We start from the raw sequence: 25,929 nt of genomic DNA, 5'->3' as shown, positions 1-25,929 counted from the left end.
AGCTTATTATTTCCGTATTCTAGTTATTAAGGTAAAAATTAAGCACTTAAATCCTAGAAATACATCAGCCTCCATTTAATGTTGCGATTACTTCTCAGATTTTCAGATTCATCAGTCTGTCCATAAGTTTCATTTCCTAAATCCTAGTTATATTGTGTAAAACTGCTTCCATGGAATATTTTCAAATGATGTAAAACTATTTTATCTTATAAATTATGTTACAAAAAAACATGACCAGCTAGTGAAATCCCAGACCACAATCTCATCTGAAAAAGTTTTCCAATTATGGTTCGTTACCAAATTCTTATGAAAACATCCAAAAGCTTTCCATGTAACACGCTTCAAGAAGTTGACTGGTTTGGGGTTCTCATGTGGTTGGGATGTGGGGTGGCACTTGGCAGCCACAACTAAAGCCTGATTTTGTACCAAGTAACTGCTTATCGCCCTGTGTTATCAGAGCCTGGCAGTCTCTGCCCTTTGGACAGCAGATCAACATGACGCCTGGAAGACAAACATCTGCACTGTCTCAATATAGGCTGAAAAATCAACCAGGAAAGGCTACTCCCTTTTCATTGCCCGAGTCTTCCAGATGGTGCTGGAATGGGCTTTCAGGAGGATGGAAATTCAGTCCTTATGTCCTCAGGGTGACACAGGAGGACGCTTCTCAGCACAGCATCTGGTTTATGCTGCACGTAGATTTATCTCCTCACGTTTTAAGTGGCTTTGGAGGCTGCCACCATTTTCACACTTCAGCGGGCCCTGCCTGAAGCCCAGCACTGCTTGTCTGGAAAAGGGCAGGTCACAACTAAACCGACTGTAACACTTCCCCGGCCTTCTCTGATATGGACATTCAGAACAATCGCAACGTTTCGGGAAAAAAAAAAAAAAAAAAAAAGGAAAACCGTTTGGGGGAAAAACTATTTATTTATTTATTTTCAAAGAGCCATTACGCCTCTCTTCCCAACGCCTTCCTGCCGAACCCTCCCCCGGCGCCTCTCGCTGTGCCACCTGCAGGCGGTGCCGGGGCTGGGGCCGGGTCCAGCCGGGACCCCCGGGCCGTTCCCCGGCGGCGCTGCAGCCCCGGACCCCGCGGCGGCGGCAGGCCCCGCAGCGCCGCAGCTCGGCCGGAGGACGGCCTGCCCCGCTCATTAGCCTGCGCGAGGGGCCGGGCGGAGGCAGGCCCGGCCGCCTCAGCCCCCGCCCCTCTCTTCGCCGCGTCCCATTCATCCCAGCCCCTTCCTCTGCGCACCTTCCCGGGCGCTGCTCGGCCCGGCTCGGCCCCCGCCTTCTCCGCCGCGCGGCACGCCGCCAGCCCGGCAGCGGGGAGGGCCCTTCCCGCCGCAGCCATGGCTGCCGAGGGAGTGGACGAACGCTCTCCGCTGCTCTCCGCGCCCAGCTCCGGCAATGTCACCCCCACCGCGCCGCCCTATCTGCCGGACAGCAGCCCCCGAGGTAAAGGAAGGCGGGCGGGGGCCCCGAGCCGCGGAGCCGCCGCGCGGCCTTTGTCGGGGGGCAGCGCGGTGCGGAGCCGGTAGGCCGTGCTCGGTGCCGTGCGCGATGGGCCGCCTTGGAAATAATGGGGAGAATGGTTGGCAGCGACAGAACAGGTCGGAGCCGGTCTGCAGCGTGACTCGCGCGCAGGTCGGAGCCTGTGAGGTAATTGCGGGGCTTAATTCAGCGCTGCCATTAATTAGGAGAGGGATTAAGCAGGAGATACTTAGCGCCGAATAACTAAATTCGGTGAGGCGAGCTGCGCGGCTCTAGAGCATCGGGCGGGAGCAGTGATGCGCGCGGATCTCTGCTCCATCTCTGGCGGTGGGGGGGGTGGCACAGGCAGGGCATCCGGAGGTGCCGGGCGGGCGGGAAGCGCTTTGCAGCCGGAGCTGAGCCGGGCAGCGGCGCGGGGAGGGGAGGGGGCTGCCGCTGCGCTGCCCTTGCCGGCGCATCTCAAGGCCGTGGCTGCCTGCGCTGCGATCGTAAAGCCAGCCCCAATACCGCAACCACCGACCTGTAATGGTACGGGGTTAACTTTCTTCTGCCGACTTACGGAAATTACCTTGTTGATCAATATCGAGTCACCGGGTGGACGTTTTTACTTGCAAAGCAGAAATCAGAAGCCTTAGAATGTACATTAATAGAGGTGTATTTTTTTTTTCTTTTTAACCCAGTTACACATTTCACAGCAGAAATCAAGGGAGGGGGAAAAAAGAGGCTGAGACTTAAGGCTTAATGAGATTAGTGTAGCTTTCCTAGCAGCAGCCTTTAAAATGTGAGATTGTGACCTGGTTCTCACCAGCTCCACTGTGTTGACCATTTCTTGGGGGCTTTCATGGAGCTGTGTAGATGTAGCATGCATGTACAAGAAGGCTACAAGTGAACATCTGAGTGCTTTGAATAATACTGAAACCAGTGGGTAGCTGGGTCTCTTTGCCTTGATACAAAAATGCCTTTTTGCTAGTGCTGCGGCCATTGTGTCCGTTTGCACTAACAGCAGACCAAAAAACCGAAGAGCTTTTTAATTTTTTGCAAATTGTGTAGGAGTGCCGTCAGCCCTGAAGCTTTATAGTGTGAAAATTCCGGAAAGCCACCTCATTCTAAAATCTATTCTGTGTTGTTATTCTTCCGAGTCCTTGTTTTGTATCTATTCCTTTCAAATACATTTCACTCTCTTGGAAGTACTAAGAAACAACCGAAACCCAACAAGTCTTTATATACTTCAATGGTAAGGAAAGTGCATCAGGTGAGCTATTCCTGCTTGATCCCCAGATAGAGCACAGAGCTGGGCACCAGCTGGGCCCCAGGAGCTGTGTGCTGCTGCAGCTCCTGCTGACCAGTTTGGCAGCAGTGGGAGGGTGTGGCACTGGAGATAAGCAGCTTGTTTTGTAAAGTGCGGAGGAATCGAATACGTTTGATATTTGGAGAAAGCTCTATGAAGAAGTTTAGAATATCTTGTTTAATGGCTCTATGAGCAACTGAACCTAGTAGCACTTCACATACATATATACTGCTCTTTAAAACTTACCTAAAAAATGTCTGCAGAACAACATTTTGCGAAGATGCCACGTAGGAAGCCGGAGCAACTTGATCTTGCTTTGTACCTGTGTGCACCAGCTATCCTTGGAGAAAGCAGCTCCTGTGCATGGCAGCTAAAAGGCCCTTGTAGCTACCGGGCAGCCTTTATCTTTTTCTCTAGCACAAACAGAAGGAAGAGGCATTCTCAGGGGGAAACAGAGTTTACTTTTAAACCTTCTTTCTGCAGTGCTTCCTTGCTCGGCATTACCTGAATGTAGGGCTGGAGAGGTAGAGGAAGGAAGAAGCCCTCAGTGCTCAATACTGCTGCTTGAATTACACTTACAGATTTATCCCCATAATTGTAATTGCTGTGCCCCATATGTAATCCTGAGCTTTAAAATAAGGCTGTGGTTTGGAAGTATTCTCTTCCCTTGCTGGGCTGCAGCTGAGCCCCAGCTGGCCCTTTTCAGTGTAAGCTGGTGGGCAGTTGGATGCTCCTGGGTCCTGCCCGTGCCTTGCTCGCCGTGATGGAAGCAAGTGAGAGTCTTTGGGATGTGGGCTCAGGGCACAGTTAAGAAGTTTTTTGTGTGGACAAGGTCTGGGACCGACATCTCTGCTCCATGTAGTACAGTGATTATTCTGCTTTCTCCATCCTTGTCTACCAGTCCATTACATAGTTCACTAACTTTCCCCCGTCCCTTCCCAGGTCAGGATAAAGAATCTGTGTTTAGAAAAAGGCCCCCCAAAACCCAACAAACTCACTTATCTTTGACCAAGGCAAGCTGTAGGCAGTTCCCTGTGGTTTCTGCTTTTTGGAATATTGAAGGAGGAAGTGCACGAGCACAAGAATCTGCTAAGGTTGTGTTTTCTTCCGCTGTATCTCCTGTGAGGGTGATGGGGATATGCAATGTAGGTTAGTCATGTACTGCATGGCAGGGCACTCTGCTGCTCTTGTTGACCTCATTACTGCTGGATTATTATTATTATTATTATCATTTAGAAGAAAAGCTGATAAACTATAAACTGAAAAGTCAGACATGCAGTATAAATATCCTGAAGCCTCTGGTGTGTGCATGAAATTTGTCTACCAGCCATTCACACCCACCATGGTGGACCTTTATGAACTGTTATTTTAGATGTTAGCTGGAAATTCAAGCTGTCAAAAAGAAAAGAAGGTCATATCAAGTACATATGTTAATGTGCTTTGAAAGTGGCCGGCATTTTTATTAAGGGATCTTGAGCAGCAAACTCAGAGACAGTTCCTTTATTTCCCTTTATAGCTTTCCTCCGAATATATTTCTCTTTACACTTAATTCTGGAGGACCTTGCTGGTTGTTTTTTAGGGAGCCATTCTAAATGCACTTCTTTAAACATGAATGTTGCAGTGCCAAGATACCTCTGGCTTTCTGCTCTATAGCAAATGCTGTTTGCTGCAGCACCGCTCTGAGAAGCAGCCATTATTGCCTGCTATTGTAAATCTGCTGAGACAGCAGCACAGGAATGAAGTGGCTGCTTACCTGGAAGCCAAGCAGCTCCAGTGTGAGGTTGGAGAATTGGTTGTCTGTGTGCTTGCACACCTTCTCTGACCAGCTTTCAGAATCTGGAGTTGTTGCTTGCGGAGAAGATACAATCTTAAAGTCTTCCAGGATCATGGAAGGCTGAAAGGCTAGGGGATATGTCTTTATTATTATTATTTCTGCTCTCTGGTACCCTTGTTTGCCTTTCCTTAATACAGCTGCCCTGTGCCCAGCTGATAGCAGTTAAGTCTCACTGTAAATGGAAAGAGCCAACCCAAGAGGGTCTGCAATCTGGTTGTTGCTTTAGTGAAGTAACCTGAGAGCTGGGATTGAACTGTAGTTTCTCGACAGGGGAGTTTGGTATTCAGCATGCTGTGCGTGCATTTTGTTCTGTGGCTCTTTTCTTGTAACCAGGGAGTGTATCAGTTGCTGGCTGCAGAAGCAGTTAAGCAGCCTGCTTGCGGCCAAGAAAACCCCTGCAGCAACCTTAGCTTGGACTCTCACAGCCAAGATCTTGCTCTCCAAGTTGTCCACATTTCAAAACTGTTTTCTGCTAGTATGGTGATCTGCTGGGCTTGAGATTGTTTGTGGTTGGCAAATTGTGGGATGTTTTTTGTGTTCTGTGGGTGGGTGAGTTTTTGTTTGTTTTGCTTTTGTTTTCCAGTTTTTTTTGTTGCTACTATTTTTCATTTTTATCCCCTCCTTTGATTGTGGTAATCTTGTACTGAAAATACAGTATGACGGTACTGCAAGATATAGCTATCTCTGAAAATCTTTAGCTGGGTGCTGTAAGTCCTCAGAAACAGGAAGGAAATCAGAGGAGAACTGAAAGTTACCTGTTTTTTCTTAAGGGTGTTGGTTTCTGCAGCCACAGCATCAAAGCTGAAGGTGTGAGGTTCTCTTTCTGAAGCTGCGGAGCATCAGTCGGTGTGATTACTTCAGAAATGCATTGTTGCACACAAGTGAATTTTGCCTCTCACCTGAAATAATTCAAGTGTGTTGGGTGCTATTCTGAGATGCTCAAGATGTCCACTGGTCTGCTGCTGCCTGTGAGTTAAAGTCAGGTGTCAGTCTGGATTGTTTGGGGACCAAGTAGCTAAGAGTGCTGAGCAATGATGATGCTTAAAAGTTTTGTGATGATATTTTGGATCTTAAGGTTTCTTAAGATCCAAAATGGATCTCCAGTTTACAACATTCACATTAAAATAGAGTGAAGGAGTGATCTGTGTATCCTTACAGGCTTAATTTTAGTGCTTGGGCTTGTCAGCTTTGATAGTAGGTGGAGATTTCTCCCCAGCTCAGCAGATAATGCTTTGTTTGTAAACTGGATGAAAGCTGATCTCTCATTGCTTCTCTGAGGACTTTGTTGACCACTTGGATGTAATCATGATATAATTTCTCGATGTTCAAGGCTGCGGAGTATTTTAAATTAGTAGACAAAGTTAACTGAACTACTAAATAGGCCCATTCCTTGTTTGCCTACCTTAATAACTTGATGAAATAAACCCCAGTGGTATCCCATGCCAAATAATTGCAGTAATAAGCTTGTGAGAGTTTGTTATGTGGAATTGTTTTCATTCCATGAATTCTTAAACTGGGAAAGATCTGAAGTGTTTCCTCCCTTCTTTGTTGTACGTTTGAGGCTGGCAAAGCTGAAATTAGCCATGCCACAGGAGCATGAGGCTGTTATGTTCTTTACTACTGGTCTGTAAGTGAAAACCTCTTGTGTCCATGTGTTGGCTTTTGGTCAACAAAAATGTCTGGAGCCCTTAAATGCAGAAGCTCTGAAGGCTTAATTCATTTCAAGGCCAGGTTGGATGGGGCCCTGGACAACTTGTTTCAATGGTTGGCAACCCTGCCCATGGCAGAGTTGGAAATGGATGGTCTTTAAGGTCTGTTCCAACCCAAGGCACTCTGATTCTTTTGGTGTAGCCCAGGTGTGCTTTTGTTGTACTTGATAAAGAAGCATTTCCCATCTAAGATCTGTCCCGGGCTCCTGCAGGATCTGTTGCCTGTTCCCTCACCTTTGCTTCTTTAAATGCTGGGAGTTGAGGCCTCTGTTAATTATGCAAGTATTCACTGAGTATTGAACTAGTCAGGGCTGAGCACCTTAATCTTTATAGCACATAACTTCTGTACATTTTCTCTTTAATAGAATTTTATTTTTACCTGTAGCATATTTGGTACTTCACTAAAAATATTCATGGATGTTTCAGTCTCTCCAGATGTTTACAAATGCTGGATAAGGCTCTTCTGTCTGCCTGGGCTGTGTCTATTCTTCTGTTTCTCTTCAGAAGCCACTCTTGGATTCTACTAATCCAGATTTTCCCCTTGCCCCCTTCTTTACTGTTAAAAGGTTGATTTGAAAATAAAATAAAGTTGTGTAGATGAGCCTTTTATCCAACCCACCTTTCTGGGGTGATTTATGGTGTTTTTGTGTTGCTAATGTGCTCTATGTAGAACTGTGATGTATATAATGTTGCACAGAAGACGGGTGGGTGCAAAGTTAACTTAGATATGTTTTATGTTGATATTAATAATTAACTTCAACATTTTTTCCCCTTTACTTTTCTTTCTTTGAGGCTGTGGCTGTTGGTGGCTAAGCTTGCTGACTGTTTTAGGATGCCGTGTTTGGTTTTCCATCTGAGATTTCATGGTCTCTTGCAGCAGAGCTCCCACCTCCATATACTGCCATTGCGAGTCCAGATGCCAGTGGTGTTCCTGTCATAAACTGCCGCGTGTGCCAGTCTCTAATCAATTTGGATGGCAAGCTACACCAACATGTTGTTAAGTGCACAGTTTGCAATGAAGCTACGGTAAAAATGGGTTTTTAGCATTTTCTTTCTATGGGGGAAAGTGGTGGGAGGTTGAACTGTGGTGTCGGTAGAATTCATATCCTCACCTACAAAGCGAGCTGCTGACGGACATCCCTATGGAGAGCGTCACTGCAAAGCTTCTGGTGCACCTAGTGTGCAAGTTCAAGGGTTGCTGGCACAAGGATGGCATTATGCAGCCAGAGCAAATCTTCCCATTCTGTCCAGCCAGCTCCATGGGGTTTCATTCCAAGGCTGAGAACGAAAAGCAAAGGTTTCATTTCAGTAATTACTCCTCTCTAAAGAAGGGTAGAGTCTTTCTGAAACAATTTTTAGTGGGTTGAAAAAAGAATGATTTGTTTAAAGGACAAGGAGAATCAAAGTAGCCAACCCACACCTTTCCCTGGATGTGTGCTTTCTTTCTGAAATGCTTCTCGGTCAGTTTGTTAACATGCTAACAGACTGCTATGCAACAATTCTGATGCGGAGGGTCTGGAGGTCCTGTCCAACACTGTAGTGATCACAGACCTTTTTGCTCCTCCTTCCCATTTTCATAATTCAAGTCTTCAGCTTCTCTGTTTCTATTTTTTTTCTCTCCCCACCAGTTTTAGTTTGGGGGCCTAATTTTGCAGCACTCCACTGCTGCTGAGATCATTTGCTTGGAAAATACTGGATAGTATTTAATTTATAAAATGAACTGTCCAGAGAAGACATCAATCTGTAGGAATACATTTTTTTTCTTTCTCACTTAAAGGAAAAGTGAGAGTAGAGAACTTGCCACTAATACTTACCTTCCCTACTGATATATAATATTGCAGGCCGCAGCATTGTCCAGCTTCTGAGACTTGTGACTTTCTGTATGAAAGGGTCCCAAAATTTGCCTGTCAGGTTCAAGACAGATGATTTCAATACATTTTAAAATATGATGACAGTTCAGCTAAGTCTGCATATTCTGTTACTGACTGAGAGCCAGACTTTGATTCTTTCACTTCTGAATAAAGCCATTATACCAGGCAAGGAGACTTAATATATTGACTGGTTTCTAAAAAATATACTGCTACTTAAGCTCATATTTAAAAAAACTAAACTGAAGACTTGAGTTCTCTATTGTTAAAATATGAAAGTTTTTTTTTCCCATTAGTTTGCAGAATTTCTTGTTACTGGAAATGTTCTTGTGAGGAATTTTCACTTCCTTTTTTTTTGGGGGGGGGAGGAAACTTTTTTGTCTCACAAGTTTTTTTCTGTAAGAGGAACTGTATTTCTTTGTTAAGAAGGACTTCTCAGTCATGTTGCTCTGTTTCCTCATGGTTCTATGAGGAAGAAAGTGAATTGCTATGACTTCTGATGTGTGGTCTGTGCTTTCTTTCTCTTTGTTTAGCCAATCAAAAACCCTCCTTCAGGGAAGAAGTATGTTAGATGTCAGTGTAATTGTCTGCTTATCTGTAAGGATACGTCTCGGAAAATAGGCTGCCCAAGACCAAACTGGTAAGAGTAACATCCATAACGTCCTGCAAACTTAAATGCATGGGTTGCTCACTTTGCCTGATTGAGAGTGGGAACTTCAGAAGAAAACAAGAGAGAAAGCAGTGGGTTGGCTTCAGTCTGGTACTCCCTTCTTTGGTTTGCTGTTTTCGGTTTCTTAGCTTTCAACTTTAACTTACGTGTTGTTTAGAGTGGAAAGAAATGTGATTTCCACAGTGAATGTTCTTACTTCTGTGCACAGAGGTAGGAGTGTTTCATTCCAAGAATTGCAGCCGTAATAAGGAGGAAACTGAAATGAAAGCTTGGTTTGCAGATGTTCAAGTGTAGACTTTGCCACACTGAATGCCCTAGTCACCTGTCTCTTGTCTCGTTTGGTTTTGAGTCATAGTTCATGACCTTGATTTTTTGGGGATTTTTTTTTCCTCCTAGCTACTATGGTGTGGGGGAAAATTTAAATGAAGTCACCCATCTTTTTGTAGAGTTCATGGGATACTTCAACTATAATACGTCATGGGTTTAGTAACCAGGCTAAATCAGAAGGTCTCCAGTTCTGCTAAACTACTTCTTGAAAGCATATCTCAGCAGTTTTCCTAAGATTGTGTACTTGTCTTATTAGAAGACGAGCAAGACTGGAGTAATTTGAAGCAGAGAGTTGAGGAGTACGCCCTAAATGGAAGGCTTCCAGTTTGAAGGGAGGCCATCCAGCCTGCAATTTTGGTTGCATAAGGGAAGACATGCGTTATGAGTTAAATAATGCTTTCATCTTTCCTTATTGTTTTCATGTCAGGAAGTCTGATCCTTGTTTGGCTTTTCATTCGTTAATTGTCATTTTGGATGAATACTGTCATTTGGATGGACATATTGTATAATTAAATTGGAAATACACTGAACATAAAAGCAAATACTAACTTTAAGTAAATAGATGGTGTTTGGTCAGATTAGGGTGATTTCCTCTGATTCTCTCCATTTGAATAGTATTTTTACTACAAAAATGCTGAGATGCTGCTTATGTTGACTTGTTTTTTGGTAGTGTGGGAAGAAGCAGAATCTGTCTTGGAAAGAAGAATCAGATTATGAAAGAGTAGAGATTCTTTCAGCGTGTTTCATGTAGGCATGTAGATTCCAATTCACAGGCTTGCTCAGCCCAGTTATTAAGATTTCTTTTTCCTGAGGAGTGTTTCTACCATATGATAGCAAGTCTTTGATCTCTACAGGGTTCTGGCTTGCATCCCAGATGTTTTCATAATTGAGAGGGGCAGCACTTTAGAAAAAGTCTAAATTTATGTGAATCACCTGTTTTAAAAAAAAAAAAAAGATTATAGTTAGAAGGGGTAATGTTTTTGGTAGTGACTGACTGAACTAATTGCTTCAGTGCATCACCCTTTTGCGAGCTTAATTACGTATACATCTAATGTTCTTAATACAGTAGACGCATCATTACTCTTGGTCCAGTAATGCTGATCCCAGAAGAGCAGCCAGCTCAACCTGCCTTGCCAGTTCAACCAGATGGAACTAGAGTGGTGTGTGGGCACTGTGGAAATACTTTCCTTGTAAGTAAAGCACCATATTCTCCTTCTCACCAAAATGTGCTGTTGGTCAGACTATTGTGTTTCTAAGAGCATGTTGCCTCACTCTGTGGCATCTTGGGGGAAGTAAAGCTTCTGTGTTCATATCGCTATGGATGTATTTGGATGTTTCTACATGCACTTGAATAAAATGTTTATTGGTCTTTTTCTGCATGCATGAATGAAACCCAAAGCCACAGTTACTGCTTAGATGAGAGTGAACAGAGCTGGAAAACGAAGTTACACATCTGTGTTCTGTTTGGACTTGCAATGATGGCTGCCTTCTGCAGTGGCTAAGATGGCATAGTTTCTGCTGTTGCTGCATGGGACCCTGAATACTGATCATTTTAGCACTTAACAACTGACAGTCTGATGATAAAGATCTGGAGATTGGTTTATATCTGAGGCTGAAAGTTTCTCCCACTTGATGAAAGGATGCTAAATAATCTTTTGCTGCCAAGGCATCTTTTTTTTTTTTTTAATATGAATAAGGGTCTGGTATACTTGAATTTTGATTTGAAAACAGCCTCTGCTGTAAGTAAGCTTTAGCTTTATTATCCAGCGGTGCTAAGTTTCTTAATTATGGCAAATGGCTAAGATCAGTGATAAAGCTGGATGACCTATATAATCACCGGAGTGTTATGTTTTTGAAACAAAGGACTGTAAGATCCAGAGAATCCTCAAATGCATTTCAGGAAAGGAAAAAGGAAGCTCAGAAGATGGTGCATTGTGTGGGTTGTTATCTGCAGTGAGAGAAACATTTGCTTGTGATGGGATCTGCTATGGAATAAACTTGTTCCCTGATTTCGATCAAATATGTGTATAATAATGGCTTAACTACTATGGTAGATGAAGAATAGAGGGAGCAAGATATCTTTGCCAATTTCTGTTTTTAAAGGAGAGCTGAGGATTTGAATGTAAATCTGCAAATGATGGAGCATCTGAGAAACCATTAGATGCTTGAGAAATTATTTCTGTTAATTCTGCCTATGTATTAAAAAACATGTTTTCACTACTATCATAAACCCTGCTGAATAACAGTAGTCTGTAACTGGAGATAGCTGGAGTGGTTTTCTGTTTTTTTTTTTTTTTTAATGCAGGTCTGTATGTGAGCTTAATTAGTAAGAATGTCTTATGCAGTATAAAAGAATGTTACTAACAAAGTGACTGGATCTATGGAAGAAAAAAGCTATCTCAAGTATGTATTTTAAACTAGGGGTATTTCATTGAAGGATGCCTTTTCTTCTAGTCACTTCTTTAGCACAGTAGAGTGTTAACAAACTTAGGTACCTTGTAGTCTGATACAGAGCCATGATTTACTTTTGTAACGCAGTTAGGTAGTCTAGCACTGCTGTTTTAAAACTCTACAGGCGAAGGTAATGCTGTAGAGGAGTTAACATTACTAAGTTTTGTTTTCTTAACAGAAAAGAAATCTCTACTACATAATTTAATAATTTTTTTTAATTATTGTTAGGGAGAGTCAATGTTATGAAATAAGACTTATTACTAAATTGTTGGCCTAACTTGGAGTACTCTCATCAGCATTTATTAGTACCCTGTTTTTTTTCTTTAAATGCAAGCCAAGTTAATTCTGTAGTGTACACTCTGAACTTTAGATGAAATTCTGCTGTGAAAAGATATGAAAACATTGGGAGGAAAATATACAAAAGGCTAGTTTTGCCCATAACGACTAGATTATGCATTTAAAAGCTCAGATTTCTAATTCAGACTTGATGCATGTGACTTCATGTCTGACAGTTGCTTTAGTGAACAGCATCATTCAGAACTTTGTATCTGCCAGGAAGACTGATTTGCACAGTCCATTTAAAAGAAAACCTCAAAATCATTAGAAATGTATAATTTATATTCTCTTAATGATGAGTTATCAAGAAATGGAACCTTTCTCTTGCTTTATGTAGCTGTCCTAGCGCTCTTTGCTCTTATCTTTTTCTGTTACTAAGGTTCCGCACATTCATTTTTTTAGTTAGGAAAACTCAGGAAATGGTTCTGTGCTCATTCCCAACCCCAAGCAAAAAATTGTAGCTGTGCTTTAGCTGGTCTGGAAACTGGAGTTCTGTGGCGGTGTTTCTGCACTTTGGTATCTCCACATTGTAAAGCAAACACCTAATGCTAGCTGCATCTCAGTAAGGTATCACCTTTGCTTCTCTGGGCAGTTAGACAGCCAAAAAATAAAGGCAAAGCTAGAATGCCTGGGGTAAAGAAGTCAAATGGTCAGTTGCATGTTCTGTGTTTTCTTCTAAGAGTTTCAACTTACCTCTTTTCAAAGAGTTTATTTTTGCCATATGAAAGTGTAATTATGGGCCGTGATTACACCCACATGTGTCAGGTGATCCTTTTAACTTCTTAAAAGCATGCTTGCCACTATGCAGCACCCCTGAGTTTCTCAGCTGGGAAGGTAACTTAATGAGTGTTACTATAGCTGAACTGCTGTAGTTACTTGTGTTTTGTTCATCAGATTTTCTTAATTTTTTTTCCCCTTGGATAACATAGTAGGAGCCATTTCTGTGTTAGGATTTCCACTGTTTCTGCTAGATTTGAAATTTGGACAGATGAGAAAAAGTGATAAAATTGAAATAGAGGGCAGGACAATAGTTTAACCATCCTGCTAAAGAAGTCTTATCTTGTTTTGGGCCTTGCTTGAGAGCTTCTGGACTTGGGCTGTTGGCTGAGTTAAAAATCATGCTGGCAGTAAGCCATTCCTGCACCCCTCTGCTAGAGACTTTGCTGCTGCTGGTTTGTGTCTGACGGATCAGGCTGAGTTGCCTTTGGAAATTAGGCCACATCTTATGCCACACGTCTCCAGTTCTGGGCTCCTCAGGTCAAGAAAGACAGGGAGCTACTGAAGCGAGCCTAGTGGAGGGCCACAAAGGTGATTAAAGGCTTGGAACATCTCCTGTGTGAAGAAAGGCTGAGAGACCTGGGGCTGTTAGCCTGGAGAAGACTGATAGGGGATCTGATCAATGCTTATAAATATCTAAAGTGTGGGAGGCAATTGGATGAGGCCAGGCTCTTTTCAATGGTGTGCAGTAACAGGACAAGGAGTAATGGCAAAAAACATGAACATAGAAAGTTCCACACAAATTTGTGGAGGAAATTCTTTCTGGTGAGGGTGACAGAGGACTGGAACGGACTGCTTGGGGAGGCTGGTCTCTTTTTCTGGAGATATTCAAAACCCACCTGGATGCTTTCCTCTGTCACCTCCTGTAGGGATCCTGCTTAACGTGGGGGGTCAGACTCGATGATCTCCAGAGGTTCTTTCCAACCCGTGTGATTTCATGATTCTGTGACATGATGGTGGGCAGGACCCGCCCCCCCCAGTCCTCTGGCCTGCTTTCAGAGACCTTCAAGGTTGAAGAGCCAGGAGCCAACTATGGAAGGCATGGGCTGGAAGCTAAGAACTGTGCTTTGTCCCTTGGGCTCTGTCAGTTTTATTTGGTAAAGCTGATCAAATATAGAAGTATTTTTAAAATAATTTAAACAACAACAACAAACTTAAAACATTTCTTAGTTTACTAAAGAATTTATATTTGTGGAAGTGTCTTGCTTTCCCAAAAGACTTGGGGTGGGAATGGGGTGTTTTTGACAGAAGCAGCTGTACATAGCTGTGTAAGTCAGAGGAACACGCTCGCTCTGTCTTGTGCAGAATGTCCTGAGAACTGTTCTAAGTTCAGAAGGTAGAAGGTTTGTGATATTCTTCTGGTAATTCCCCTGACTGGTGTCTCATTTTGTCTCTAGTTGGAACAAATAAGAACTTTCTGTAACTCTGAACTTTCAAATTGGTGATTTGAGTTATTGTTTGTGTTGCTTCATGTGAGGAATGGAAAAGACAGTTTTGTATACGTGGAATTTTGTGTTAAAATCTGTTTTTTATTGTGGAATTGTTTCGTAATGTTTATGGAAGGTTAATTCTCATGTAACTAACTTGAAATTTTATTAAGAACATGAAACAGCATCAGGTGGTTGTAATGAAAACAGATCATCAGTGCTTTCATTATTTCCATCCAAATTTGATACTCAAATGTGTTTGAGTTTGTATCCGTTAATGACTATAGTTATTAATGATTTTTCTATGGTTTTAATAATTAATCAGGAATCTTTAATAAGTAACTTTGGAAATGGAGTTACTTATCCTGGGGTAAAACCAGTGATGTTGAATTACAGATACATAAATTGTAAGTCCTGGATTTAGACTTGGTTCTATTTCTGGAATTGCAGTGTAAGTAGCTGAAAGAACATCTCCGAAGAGGCCTGTCTCCATCTCTGGCACTGACAGATGAGCCTTATCTCACACTTACTGCATACAACCAACGGAAATAAAGTAGTTTTTGGCATGGGTGCATGCAAATAGTGAACTGACTCCTCTGGCAGAAATGTGGAAATAGCATTAAGGCTCATAACACACACTGATCAGGTCAAGGAAGTATTACAGAAGATTTCATTTTAGACTTCAAACTGTTGCATCTGCTTGGCTGAGTTCTTGTAAACAAATAAATTGAGAAAGCAACTGTGTAACTTGGATTCTTCAGGAGGAAGGGCAAACAAATAAGGTTGAGGTTTTTTTTGGTGGATGATTATCTCCATTATAAGTAAATAAAACTGAGGGATGGAAGTAGGAAAAATACACTGTAAATACTACAAGTCAGACCCTTGCTCACAACAAAACCTACTAGTACTAGCTAAGCATTATAAGCCACTTCTGTTTGCTTGCACAGAAATTTGTAAATTCATTTTCACTGTTTAAATGGTGCTGTGATATAGCTAGGCCCTGTATTCCATGCAAGTCGGGGCCCTGATTTTGATTTGTGTGTGTAGCAGTTAGGAGTCAGCCTACTGAACAAATCCTGATTTCTCACAGAGATAATGAGGATCAGAATGGAGGCATTAGGGTCTTGTAGTATAGCTTCTACCCATGCTAGTTATTTGCTGTGTGACTCATGCATAAATTAAGAGGAGAGAGGAGAATGTGTTTAACAAGGAAACTGGTGGCTTCTTCCAGGTGAGAAAGGCAGCAGAGAAAAGCAACAATTACAGTATAACTCCTTCAGGGTGAAGATCTGTTGTCTAATCCCCATGTTCAAGGCAAACATCTTTGAAATGTTTTGTACTATCACAGAATGCTGTGTTTAAAAAAAAACCAAACAAACCCAAGACCAACAAAACAACAACAAACCTGCTGTTTTTAACAAGGTACACGGCTGTATCCTTTGGAGGCAGCGTCAGGCATTACTTCTAATGAGGCTGTTTCCCAGGTAGTTTTTAGTCTGTGGAAGTTTGTGACTGTACTATGCATGATTTTTATATATTCTTAAAATGCTACATAATATTCTCTATTTTATGTATATAAAACTTACATTTTAGAAAATGTCTTTATTCTTTAATTAATCTTTCTTTGAATGCTCAACTCAATCTTCACAAGTGATGCAAGGGTTGGGGAAAGATGGGAAAATTCATCTATCTAAACTTATGCCAAAGAAAGCATTTACTTTCATTAGGGTACATTTGTAGTCTTGGAAGTAAGCGGGGAAAAAAACAGTATTAATATTATCATGTTGCCCATACTGCATCTGTGGATGAAACCATATTACGTCAAACAAATCTCGTAATACTAAGACAAGTCATGGGAAATTTTCACATGGCAATCCTAATCCTGTGTTGCCACTGTCAAAAGGGCATCCCGTTTACGGAAGAAAGCAAGAAACAAGTCAAAGAAAGCCTGAGAAGCAAAATGTTTTCATGGTGACATTTAGCATCAAGTACAACAAACATTTTCTCAGGCCAGTTTTTCAACCTTTTTTATTTTGTTCTCTTTACAGTGGATGGAACTGAGGTTTAACACACTAGCAAAATGCCCACACTGCAAAAAAATGTAAGTTTTCTGAAAGCAAGACTGTATAAACTAACTTTTAAATTTAAGTTCTCTGTTTCTTCCGTAAAAGTTATCTGGAGTAAAATCTGTTTGCCATGCTGATTATTTTTGCCTTTCCTCTGAATGTCAAGGCTAAAGAGCATGTGGTGTGTGTGTGAGTTTTGCACTATATGTACAATTCAGTAACTTCGACAAATCCAAATTTCATGTATTAAAATGCTCAGATGAAGTTGTCAAGGGTCACAAATAAGCTGCTAGCAACAGACAGAAATGGGTTACTAAAATTAACAGCAGCTAGGACTACTTCTTATGGCATTGAAATTTTACTTCTTTGTACAGTCAATGAGGTAACGTTTAAATGTAGAACTTGAATTGTCTTATTGTGAGTAGAAGAAAGGAAATAAGTTTGTCTTAATTTGAAAGAGGTTTTGCTGATTTCATAAACTCAACTAATTTGTGTTAAGCAAGTGCATTAACTTGTTTAATAGTGTTAACTTGTCTTCTTATTTGCTGTTACTTCAGTATTCCTTGTTGCAGGGAAAATTAGGACGTGAGAGCTGAAAGATGCTTGAGGTTAGTTTGTTTTTTGGTTGGAATTATCTTTTTGTGAGGATTTGTTTTGCTGTTTTTAGCTGAGAGTAGATTTACTTACTTTTAAGTTTGCATTATTTCAGTGTAATGGTACCAACGTACTTCAAGTTTGGATGGAACGTCAATCACAGGGTGTGAAATAAGACTTTAAGTTTCTGAAACAGTATTTTTATGTGTAAATAAATTGGTAGAACAAATTTGCCTTCGTTTGGTAGGCAAGCACGACTTCCAGTTAAAGGAGTATATGCTTTTACTACTGGGAACAGAGAACCACAGCTGTACTGCATGTTACGGGAAAACTAACAGGTCCCTTAGGAATTAGAGGGCTTAGAATAAATGTACTTCAGCTGTTGGCATATCTTGGCCTTCAGAAGTGCCAGGAACCTTTTGCCTGAGTTTTTGATAGAGAAGCCAGCCTAGTGGTGCGTCTGTCCTCAGGTCTGCAAACAGTTGGGTATGGAGTGGTGGATATATGCTAGTTTACTTAGGTCAGATAATATCAGGATCTTGAGGAGTTGTTGCTTTGCATGGATTTTTTGGTTGTTTTTACTGCCTGCAATTGCATTCAGTTTTTTTCCTTTGGGGTGCTGATGGGATGAGTTAGTGTTGCGTGGGGTTTGTTTGTTTTTAAACTAGTTGCAGTTAATGTTTGATATTTTTATCACTTAACCGTCGATAGCTGACCTCACGTCATCCTTCTTTCTTGACTGTCCTTAAGTAAGGAAAGATGTGCTGTTTCCCCTATGGATGGGGTGGGATACAATGATGAAAACTTCCCAACAGCATTAGCCCAGAAGCTCTACCATGTTATCTTTTGTTCTGTCTTTTGTTGATTTATGTTGCTTGTATTTTAAAAAATTGCTGGAGAGAAAGCTCTTTTCCCATTCTGTCTTCAAAGCGCAAAGCATGTTATCTTTATGTAATAAAAATGGAGTGCGACCTGTGAAAGTTACAGCTTAAGTAGCAACTGAGTTGCAGAATACAGAACGTTTTTAACAAATAGCCATTTTCTGCCCCTGGGCTGAGGATTCAAATTATGAAATATGATAACTTAACTTCGCATGAGTTGCTTGGTGTCTTCTTGCCTTTGAGATGTAATGCACAGGAGTTCTGCACTTCACCAGCATAAACCTTTCTAGTGAATGGATGTAGAGCACAACATAGGTGAGGCAGAACTTGTAAAGTCGTGGGAATGGAATAAACAACTGCCATGACCTGTTTTTCTATCAGCCCTTTGTCAGTGGTCACTGTATCTGTAGCCAAGTAGTCAGAAGGGAATGTGAGATGCTGTATTTTGGCCAACTAGTGAAAAGCTTTCTTCATTAGCAGCTGACCAGTCAGATGCAAAAATGCTCACTCCTATTGAATCTGTTGATGATAGTCGCTTAAAGGATAGTGTAGACTGAGGCAAAAGGTACTTCAAATCACTGCAGCAGCTTTGTCAAGAATGCTGAAACTCAAATTCTCAAATAGTTTGTATGACTTTTTTACCGCAGACTTTAGAAGTGCAGTGAATCTTTGCAAATGGCTTGTTTAAGAGCAGCTACCTGGTTGATGCAAACTAGATTTTAACACCAGGAATGCCTTGTAAAACTACAGGGGAGCTCAAGATTTATTATACAAGGAAGTCAATAACGAAAGATAGTTCAGAGAAGGTGAAATGGTTGTGTCTCAGAGGTAGGACAACAAATGCAGTTAATAAGGAAACTGTTGCAATGTGCTTTTACTCTGTAGTATTGAGGATGATCTGAGAACATGAATAAAACTGTTTCTTTCACTGTTCTAGCATTCTTGTGTGATTCAAAATACAAAATTGTTTGTCAATCTGTCATCCTGTCTTTCCTCCCCAAAAATGATGAACCCTAATGAACTTAAAATTTCTGCCCAATAAAGCCTGCAGACCCTTTAAGAAAAGGAGATGCTGGAACTCTGGCATTTCTTTGGCCTCTAATTTCAGCAGTACTTTTCATCTTCAAACCACTGGATTTTGATTTTTCTTCTTAAAAAGCTGCTAAAAGCACATCTAAAACCATAGTAATAATTCCTATTATTTGGAGCATAAGACAGGCCCTGCATTCTTTCCTGTGCCACTCCTTTAACAGCCTCTGTCCCTTGTGGTTTCCCTTTATTAGCACCTGATGCTGAATTGGCTTTGGTGTGTCTTGTATCTGCTGCCACTGCTTAAAGGTCTGCAGCTGCCTTTGCTTCCTTAGTAGTAACTCAGAAAAAGGATGGACTGCTTACTGCCTTCTGGATGGCTTTGTAGTGACTTTACCCTCATTAGTCACACAACAGAAACAGCTGCTTCTGCTACTGTACAATGTTCTTTTGACCCCAGTTCCAGTACTTCTGAATGAAATTGTCAAACCTAGTGCAGTATATAGGTTTGGGGATATGGTTTCAGCTTTCTTGATTAAAATTAGAGGGGGGACTGTCTGTGATTTGGGGTGAGTAGAAGGCCCGAATCACTATTTGAGTAGCCCAGTGACCAGTATCACTGAGAAAATAAAAAATAAAATCTGATCTGTTGCAATTGCTAAATATACCTGGGGCTGCTATGTGATCATGGAAACTTAATGCTTTTATTTCAGCTTTGCTTTCTGTAGAAAGGAAAAGGCAGATAAAATTAAATGAAGACTTCTTTTTTTTTTAAGCAGCATTTGAGGAGATGATTTCTCCCCCAGCCTTCCTTAATGGGAAGGAGGAGACACAGCTTGAGAGAAATACAGATGGAAAATAAAGATGGCACCTTCACTATTATGAATACAAAAACAAGATCATAAGTCAGACAGCTCTGAAAGTAAAGATTTCTTTTCCAAAATGAACTTACTCTGTGAAATATGCATTGCAGTAAATATCACGCGTATTTCAGGTGTATTAAACATGATGCTTCTACGAGCTTGACAGCTAGTTAGAGCTCATTTTAAGGTATCTAGGTCCATGCTAGAATTAACTTTCTTAGCATAAAGCTGGGAAATTTTTTGCAAGAGGAAGAAACCGAAGGTCAAGCTCAGTGCTCGTTGATGTATCTTCTGGGGTGTTGGCATTTGGAGTCTGTCTTCATGCTTTCCCAATTTACACAATGTTTTCCTCAGGTAACTTGGAATCAGACAACTCACTGTTCCTCTAGAGTGGCTGTAGACTTAATTAAGGAGTTTGGGGGGGAATGGTTTTTTTTGGTGTTTTTTTTCTGTGTATGTGTGCATGTATTCACCTTTGTGTGTTAGTTAAGATTTGTCTCTGGGTGACAGGATACCGCTGTTTGCCCAATTGGAAATCCTCATCACTGGGTAATGGCCGCTGTGTTTAGCCCTTGACTTGCGAGATGGAGCTCAGTTTGTGCATGCTTGCTTGAGGACTACTTTTTTTTCATGGAGCTTTTTAGAAATTCCTTGTAAAGAAATAATGCTGGAGTAAAGCTGCTTAAGCCAATCTATTTGAAGGCTTCCAAGATGAATGCTTAAAGAATTTTAGTCACATGCAAAGCATATGAGGCCTTACTATGTGGCAAGCAGCTGGAGCCAGAATTTTGGTCAGTCATATGATGGATGCGCTACTTCCGTTCAGGAGTGCTTTCTTCTGTTGTATGGTTATCTCAAAGATGTTGAACTATCATGAGATGAAAATTACTTTCTCTTCTAGCTTTGAACATGCTATAAGAGTTTCCAAAAGCATGCTGATCTCCTGGTGTGGGAGGAGTACTGTAATGATGATAGCGTGCTGCAGGATGCTTCAGAACCACCTCTAAGATAGATTTATAAATAACATCTACCACTCTGGTCCTCTTAGTTCTCTGTTCAATAGAATCAAACAATGTTCCTCATTAGCATAACAATATGTGACTGGAATTTCTTGGCTTGAAATATACTTGCCAAATAATTCTGAGCTTCCAGCCAGAATGTTCTAACCTGTAGTGAATAATGTAACGTTCTGTTAGCATTTTATGTTCCTTTTTGCTGAAGCACTTTAATAGTTTGTGTAATGCGGTAGGCAGAGACAAAGCTGTCTGTCTAGGAGTTTGTAGTCTAGATGATGAGTGACAGAACTTTCAAGGGATTTACTTACTTTGCTTGCCAGCAGTGATCTGTGCAGCTAATTTGGCTTGCAGTAGAGCTCTGAAAGAAAATTGGAAAGCAAAAAAATTGATGCGTTTCTACAGTTAGTAAAACTGACTCAAATGTCTAAGAATTTCAGTTTTTGTTTTTGCTTTCCCACTTCAAGAAATGGGATAGTGCTTAGCCAACTGACAATACTGGGTGAACCATTCCACTAAATAAGCTGTGCATGTTGTTACTGTTAAGGTGTTTAGGGGCAGTAGAAGTGATTTTCAGTTACTTAAATGCAGCAAATATATTAAAGACATGTATTGATGTATTAAAAGACTAAAGGGAGTCTTACAACGTACACTGAAGCTTCAAAGCGAACTGTGTTTTGTAATCCAAAGGCTACTCAAGATATTTATCTGGGTCCACTGTGGATATAGGATATAGAAACAACTAAGCCACAGGTGTTACTCTTCTCTTTGTTGTGGGCATTTTGAGATGCTAGGTTATTCCTTTTTTTGTGTGTCTGTGTGTTCATGCCTGCCTACTGTGCCCCTTTAAACAGATGTGGACTCTTGTCTTTCACTCTTTAGCGTTACTGTAGGCTTTCCCTTCAGTTTCATAAACTCACGGTGGTGTATATGTATTGCTATTTTTTGTTCATAGTTATGACACACCAGCTGCTTTTTGTGTGATTCTCTCCTTTGAATTCAAAGTACCATTTATTTTCTCACAGTTCTTCTGTTGGAAGTGCATTGCCTCGGAGACGTTGCTGTGCATATATTACAATTGGAATGATTTGCATCTTCATTGGAGTTGGATTAACTGTGAGTGATGGGCTATTTTGTACTTACAACAGTGTTCAGGGCTGTGCATGTACAAAGGAGCTCCCTTGGTTGACCAGCTCTTTCTCCACAGCATTTGAGCAAAATCTCTTAAATTTGTGTTTTTTTGTCAACTCTTAAAAATACTGGCATAATCATCTGAGTTAGCTAGAAAAATGAAATGTTTCTAAAAGATCTTCTGACACTGTGAGATTCTCAATTTCCTGATGTTATATTTGATTTTTATCGTTCTATGAAAAATGGTTTTATTTTAGAAATACTGGGACATCTTGCTCTTGCTATGGCTCTCAAAACTTCCAGGTTTCTAAAATTACTTATTGTTGTATAGCCAGGAGTGTAAGCCTCACTGCAGTGGAGGGGAATGGGATTCAAAAGTTCTGGTACTCATACAAATTATAAGGGAGTATACATGTTTCTAAGGAGTAAAACCAAATAAGAAGCTATTTATAAACTGAGACTCACATCGCTATTGTATTATTCAGAAAACTATCTGGTGGGCTTTACACGGAAGTATCTAGTAGTGATCATTGGAGCCAACGTTATACCCCAGAATCACAAAAGTATATATTTGGAAATAGCAATAGAATTCGTGTGATTCTCACAATAACTTGTGTTACAATCCCAATCATTTGTGTGTGTGAGCTTAAATAAGATTGGAAAAATTGGAAAATCCTTCAAAACAAAAACAGGGAGAACCAGAAATAAGAGATTATAACTTCTTAAATTTTTCCTGAATTTGAAAATGATGAAAATGTTGAATTACGTGGTATGCCTGAGAAGTTTGTGCAGTCTACATCCTTGGAGGTTTTCAGAACTCAACTAAATTAAAATGCTGAGTGATTTGCTCTGGTCTGAGAGATGACCCTGCTTTGATCAAAAAGTTGGACTGAAGACCACCTGATGTCCTTCCTACGATTATGGTTGTGCTCCAGTCTTAAGGCTGTGTAGAATTGAGCTAATAAAACATTTGGTTGATCGTTACCAGAGTGAAAAATGTGCTGAAATACTTTAAAGCAGCTTCTTATCAGCCTTGAAGAGCAGACATTGCTATGTTTGACACTTCTTTTCTTTTTTTTAGGTTGGTACACAAGATTTTGCCAGGCGATTTCATGCAACCTATGTTTCTTGGGCTATCGCTTATCTCTTAGGTTTAATCTGCCTCATTCGAGCCTGCTACTGGGGAGCTATAAAAGTCAGTTATCCAGAGCACAGTTTTGCATAGAGAAATTGTTAGATTATAGCAGATGAGCATCTATTAATTCTGGATATTACATCTTGGACACTTTTAAAACCTTTCCTGTAAGGATTCCATTCTGTTCAAAGTAGTTCTAAGACTGGAGGTCTCTAAGAACAAATGTTCATTGCACTACATAATATGCAAATAGTTTGTTTTGCTGCTAGATTCCCTAGCTCTGAATACTAAAGCTGTGTTTACATGTTCATAACTCTGTCTTTATAGGTGTTGAATTTTATTTCAACGGACAGTATTAAGTTTTACATTTCCTTTGTTACGTTAAAATTTGTTTGCCATTTTTCTAGATGATCAGTAAGAATTCAAAAGCAAGAGTGTTTATAAGTGTTTCTACAGTAGCTTCACATTTGTACTTAACGTTTTAACTAAAATTATGTTAAAAGTGGCTTGCTTTAAAACCTAAGCAATAAGCGTTTTGCTTGAACTGCTTACTGTATCTTTTGCCTAAGATCATAGCGACCTTACTGGGGAAACGAAAGTTACAAGTGTACTTCAAAAGACTGACACTGTTGATAGAGACATTTGTAAACACTGTATGCTTTGAGATTTTCAGGTAAAGAGATGCTATTTTGGTAGTTTAAATAAATTTCCACTTAGTCAGGATTGGATTTTGGTTAGGGTAAATGCTTTCTTCTCATGGATCCTGGGACTCGGGTGTTTTTTGTTTTGTTTTTAACTGGCAAATTCTAAAAGCCATGCTCGGATTATGGAACTTAACTCTGGTTATTTGTGCAAGTTCCTTTACAGGGTCTAAGGGAAGCATTTCATACAACTTGTTTAGAAATACTTCAGTGTCATGTAGGTGACTATAAGGTGGTGATGGGTTGCCTCATACTTTCCTTTGATCGTGTCAGATTTTTCCTGTTTGGGAAAGTTGAGCACTGGTCATTGCAAAGGGAGACACTGTATATTCACGTGTAAATTCATATTAACTGCTGTAGTAAGAAAATGGGTAAACTTGGATCATTCCATTGGAGTACATCTAGTCAACTGAGCACTGATGTAATAAGAGAATACGGAAACAGAAAGCTTTTTCTAATGATGTATTCACAACGGATTGAGGGGACCAGTTCTTGCACTGCCCATCTTTATAGTTTTAAACAAGTTTTTGCTAAATTCAGAAGGAATGTCCTGAGTGATTTAGACTGTAGTGATTTAGATAATGGGGTTGGATGGGTAAATTAATGTGGATGTTTCAGGGATACATGTAATTTAAATTATCTATGTTCCTTCTAGGACAAAATGATATTCAGATAAGGATTTTGGAGCACAATAAATGTAAATGATCAAACTGTAAATGACCTGTCTTTGTATGATGCTAAATGTATAAAGCAGTAGCTCAGGATTACAATGTACCTTTTACAAATAAACTAATAAAGAAATAAAGATTATTATTCAAACTTAATATATTTTGTTTCTTATATGTAAGTAAGAATACGGAAGTGGAAGAATTCATTAATACGATGTAGAAACAACATGGATACTGTGCAGCAGAGGTGAGCTCTGCCTGCCTTGCCAAACAGAAGCCTCAGGAGCATAAAAGAACAAGAACTAATAGCAGTTTTCCTGATGTTCTGGGAAGAATGCAGAGAGAACAAATACAGAATGAGACCACTGCTGGGATTGTATTCTCTTTAGTGAATGACTTATTGAGAGGAATACGGTAATGTAGCCTGTTTTCTAAATACAATTAATATCCCTTCATGGTAGGTGAGCATCGTAGTCCTTTGCATCTTAAACCTTCAAATACTTATCCTAGCTGTCTTGTATTTCAAAATAATGCCTGCTCTATGCATCCTGAAAAAGAGTCAGCTGAGGCTGTGCTGAAAATCATCCACTGCTTTTGTATCTTAAGGGAGGGGAAAAAAATAAATAATGACAAATCAAATAATGAGAACTTAAGAAAAATTATAGTATTTCAAACATCTAAGAAAGTTAATATGGAACCTGAAGACAATCTACCAAGAACTGGAGTAGATGTGACTGGTGAAGCAAGTTCATTTGCAGAAAGTCCTTGTGTTTTGTGCCAGGCAACATTTCAATCTGTCAAAACTTTCACTAAGGTTTAAATTTAATTTAAAACAAAAGCAGCAGCGACAACAACAAAAAGTCCTGTCCTGTGCATGCTGACTACTAGAAGAATTTCAAGTTTTTTTTTTTTTTAAATCACTAGTTTCTTTTGTTGGCTTTTAATGATCTTTTCCTTGATGTGTTGTGTTGGGTAGGGGAAGGAACTGTCTGAACGTGGAATGAAGGATTCCTGTGCTTTCAGGCTTTATCTTTCCCCTTTCTAAATCTCCTCCCCTCCTCACCAAAGAGATTTACGTAGACTGAGAATTGCTGACTAAAACCTGTTCAGACCTTAACTGTTTATTTTTTTTAATTATGAACCTAATGATGAGTGTCATATAGTTTTGCTTGTATCCCTCATAGATGGCAATATGTCTCACTTAAAACGCTGTCCTCTGGTCTTGCTTTTTCTGAAGGTATGCTTGGTTATCACGAGATCTTTGTAATGAGTAGCATGTTGAAAGAAGATAAAGGTTTCAAATCAGCCAGATAAGGAATTCATCATGAAGCGCTTAAAGAAGGTGATGAAACATCCTCGGAGCCATTTGTGTTTACTGTTGAAAAATGAACGATGAGCAATATTTGGGTTTTTCTTTCCTGATCTTTCAAATAGTGTTTCAAGTAGTGCTGCCTTTCACAAGGCAGCAGCTTAATATCAAATGTTAGAAAATCCCCATAACTAGCAACATGGACTTGAAAAATAAATAGGTGAACAGCAGCAAAGATGACTTGTCATGTTAGATCAATCCAAATGCCTTTTAAGGTACGGTGTAAATAAAGAACTGAATGCAACATGCCCTGTAATCATTAGCAAAGTTTCTAACGTTTCTGAAATGTTTTCCTAAGCAAGCT

General features: G+C 40.4%; 1 protein-coding gene across 2 annotated transcripts; it reads left to right on the top strand.

Annotated features, from left to right (window-relative positions):
• On the top strand, positions 1,169 to 24,412 carry TMEM55A (transmembrane protein 55A). Of its 2 annotated transcripts, none has more exons than XM_021387250.1 (7): positions 1,169 to 1,452; positions 7,200 to 7,345; positions 8,721 to 8,827; positions 10,251 to 10,374; positions 16,224 to 16,276; positions 21,647 to 21,737; positions 22,834 to 24,412. In XM_021387250.1, exons 1-7 carry the CDS (start codon positions 1,347 to 1,349, stop codon positions 22,975 to 22,977), a joined length of 771 nt encoding a protein of 256 aa, XP_021242925.1. In that variant the 5' UTR covers positions 1,169 to 1,346; the 3' UTR covers positions 22,978 to 24,412. The 2 variants fall into 2 exon arrangements, with proteins under 2 accessions (XP_021242925.1, XP_021242924.1); XM_021387249.1 differs by having other exon boundaries at positions 1,171 to 1,452; positions 7,197 to 7,345.

This window comes from Numida meleagris, chromosome 2 (assembly GCF_002078875.1).
Source record: "Numida meleagris isolate 19003 breed g44 Domestic line chromosome 2, NumMel1.0, whole genome shotgun sequence".
In the NCBI taxonomy this organism is placed as follows: domain Eukaryota; kingdom Metazoa; phylum Chordata; class Aves; order Galliformes; family Numididae; genus Numida; species Numida meleagris.
The sequence above is the reverse complement of the archived record's forward strand: the minus strand, read 5'-3'. Positions and strand labels throughout refer to the sequence as shown.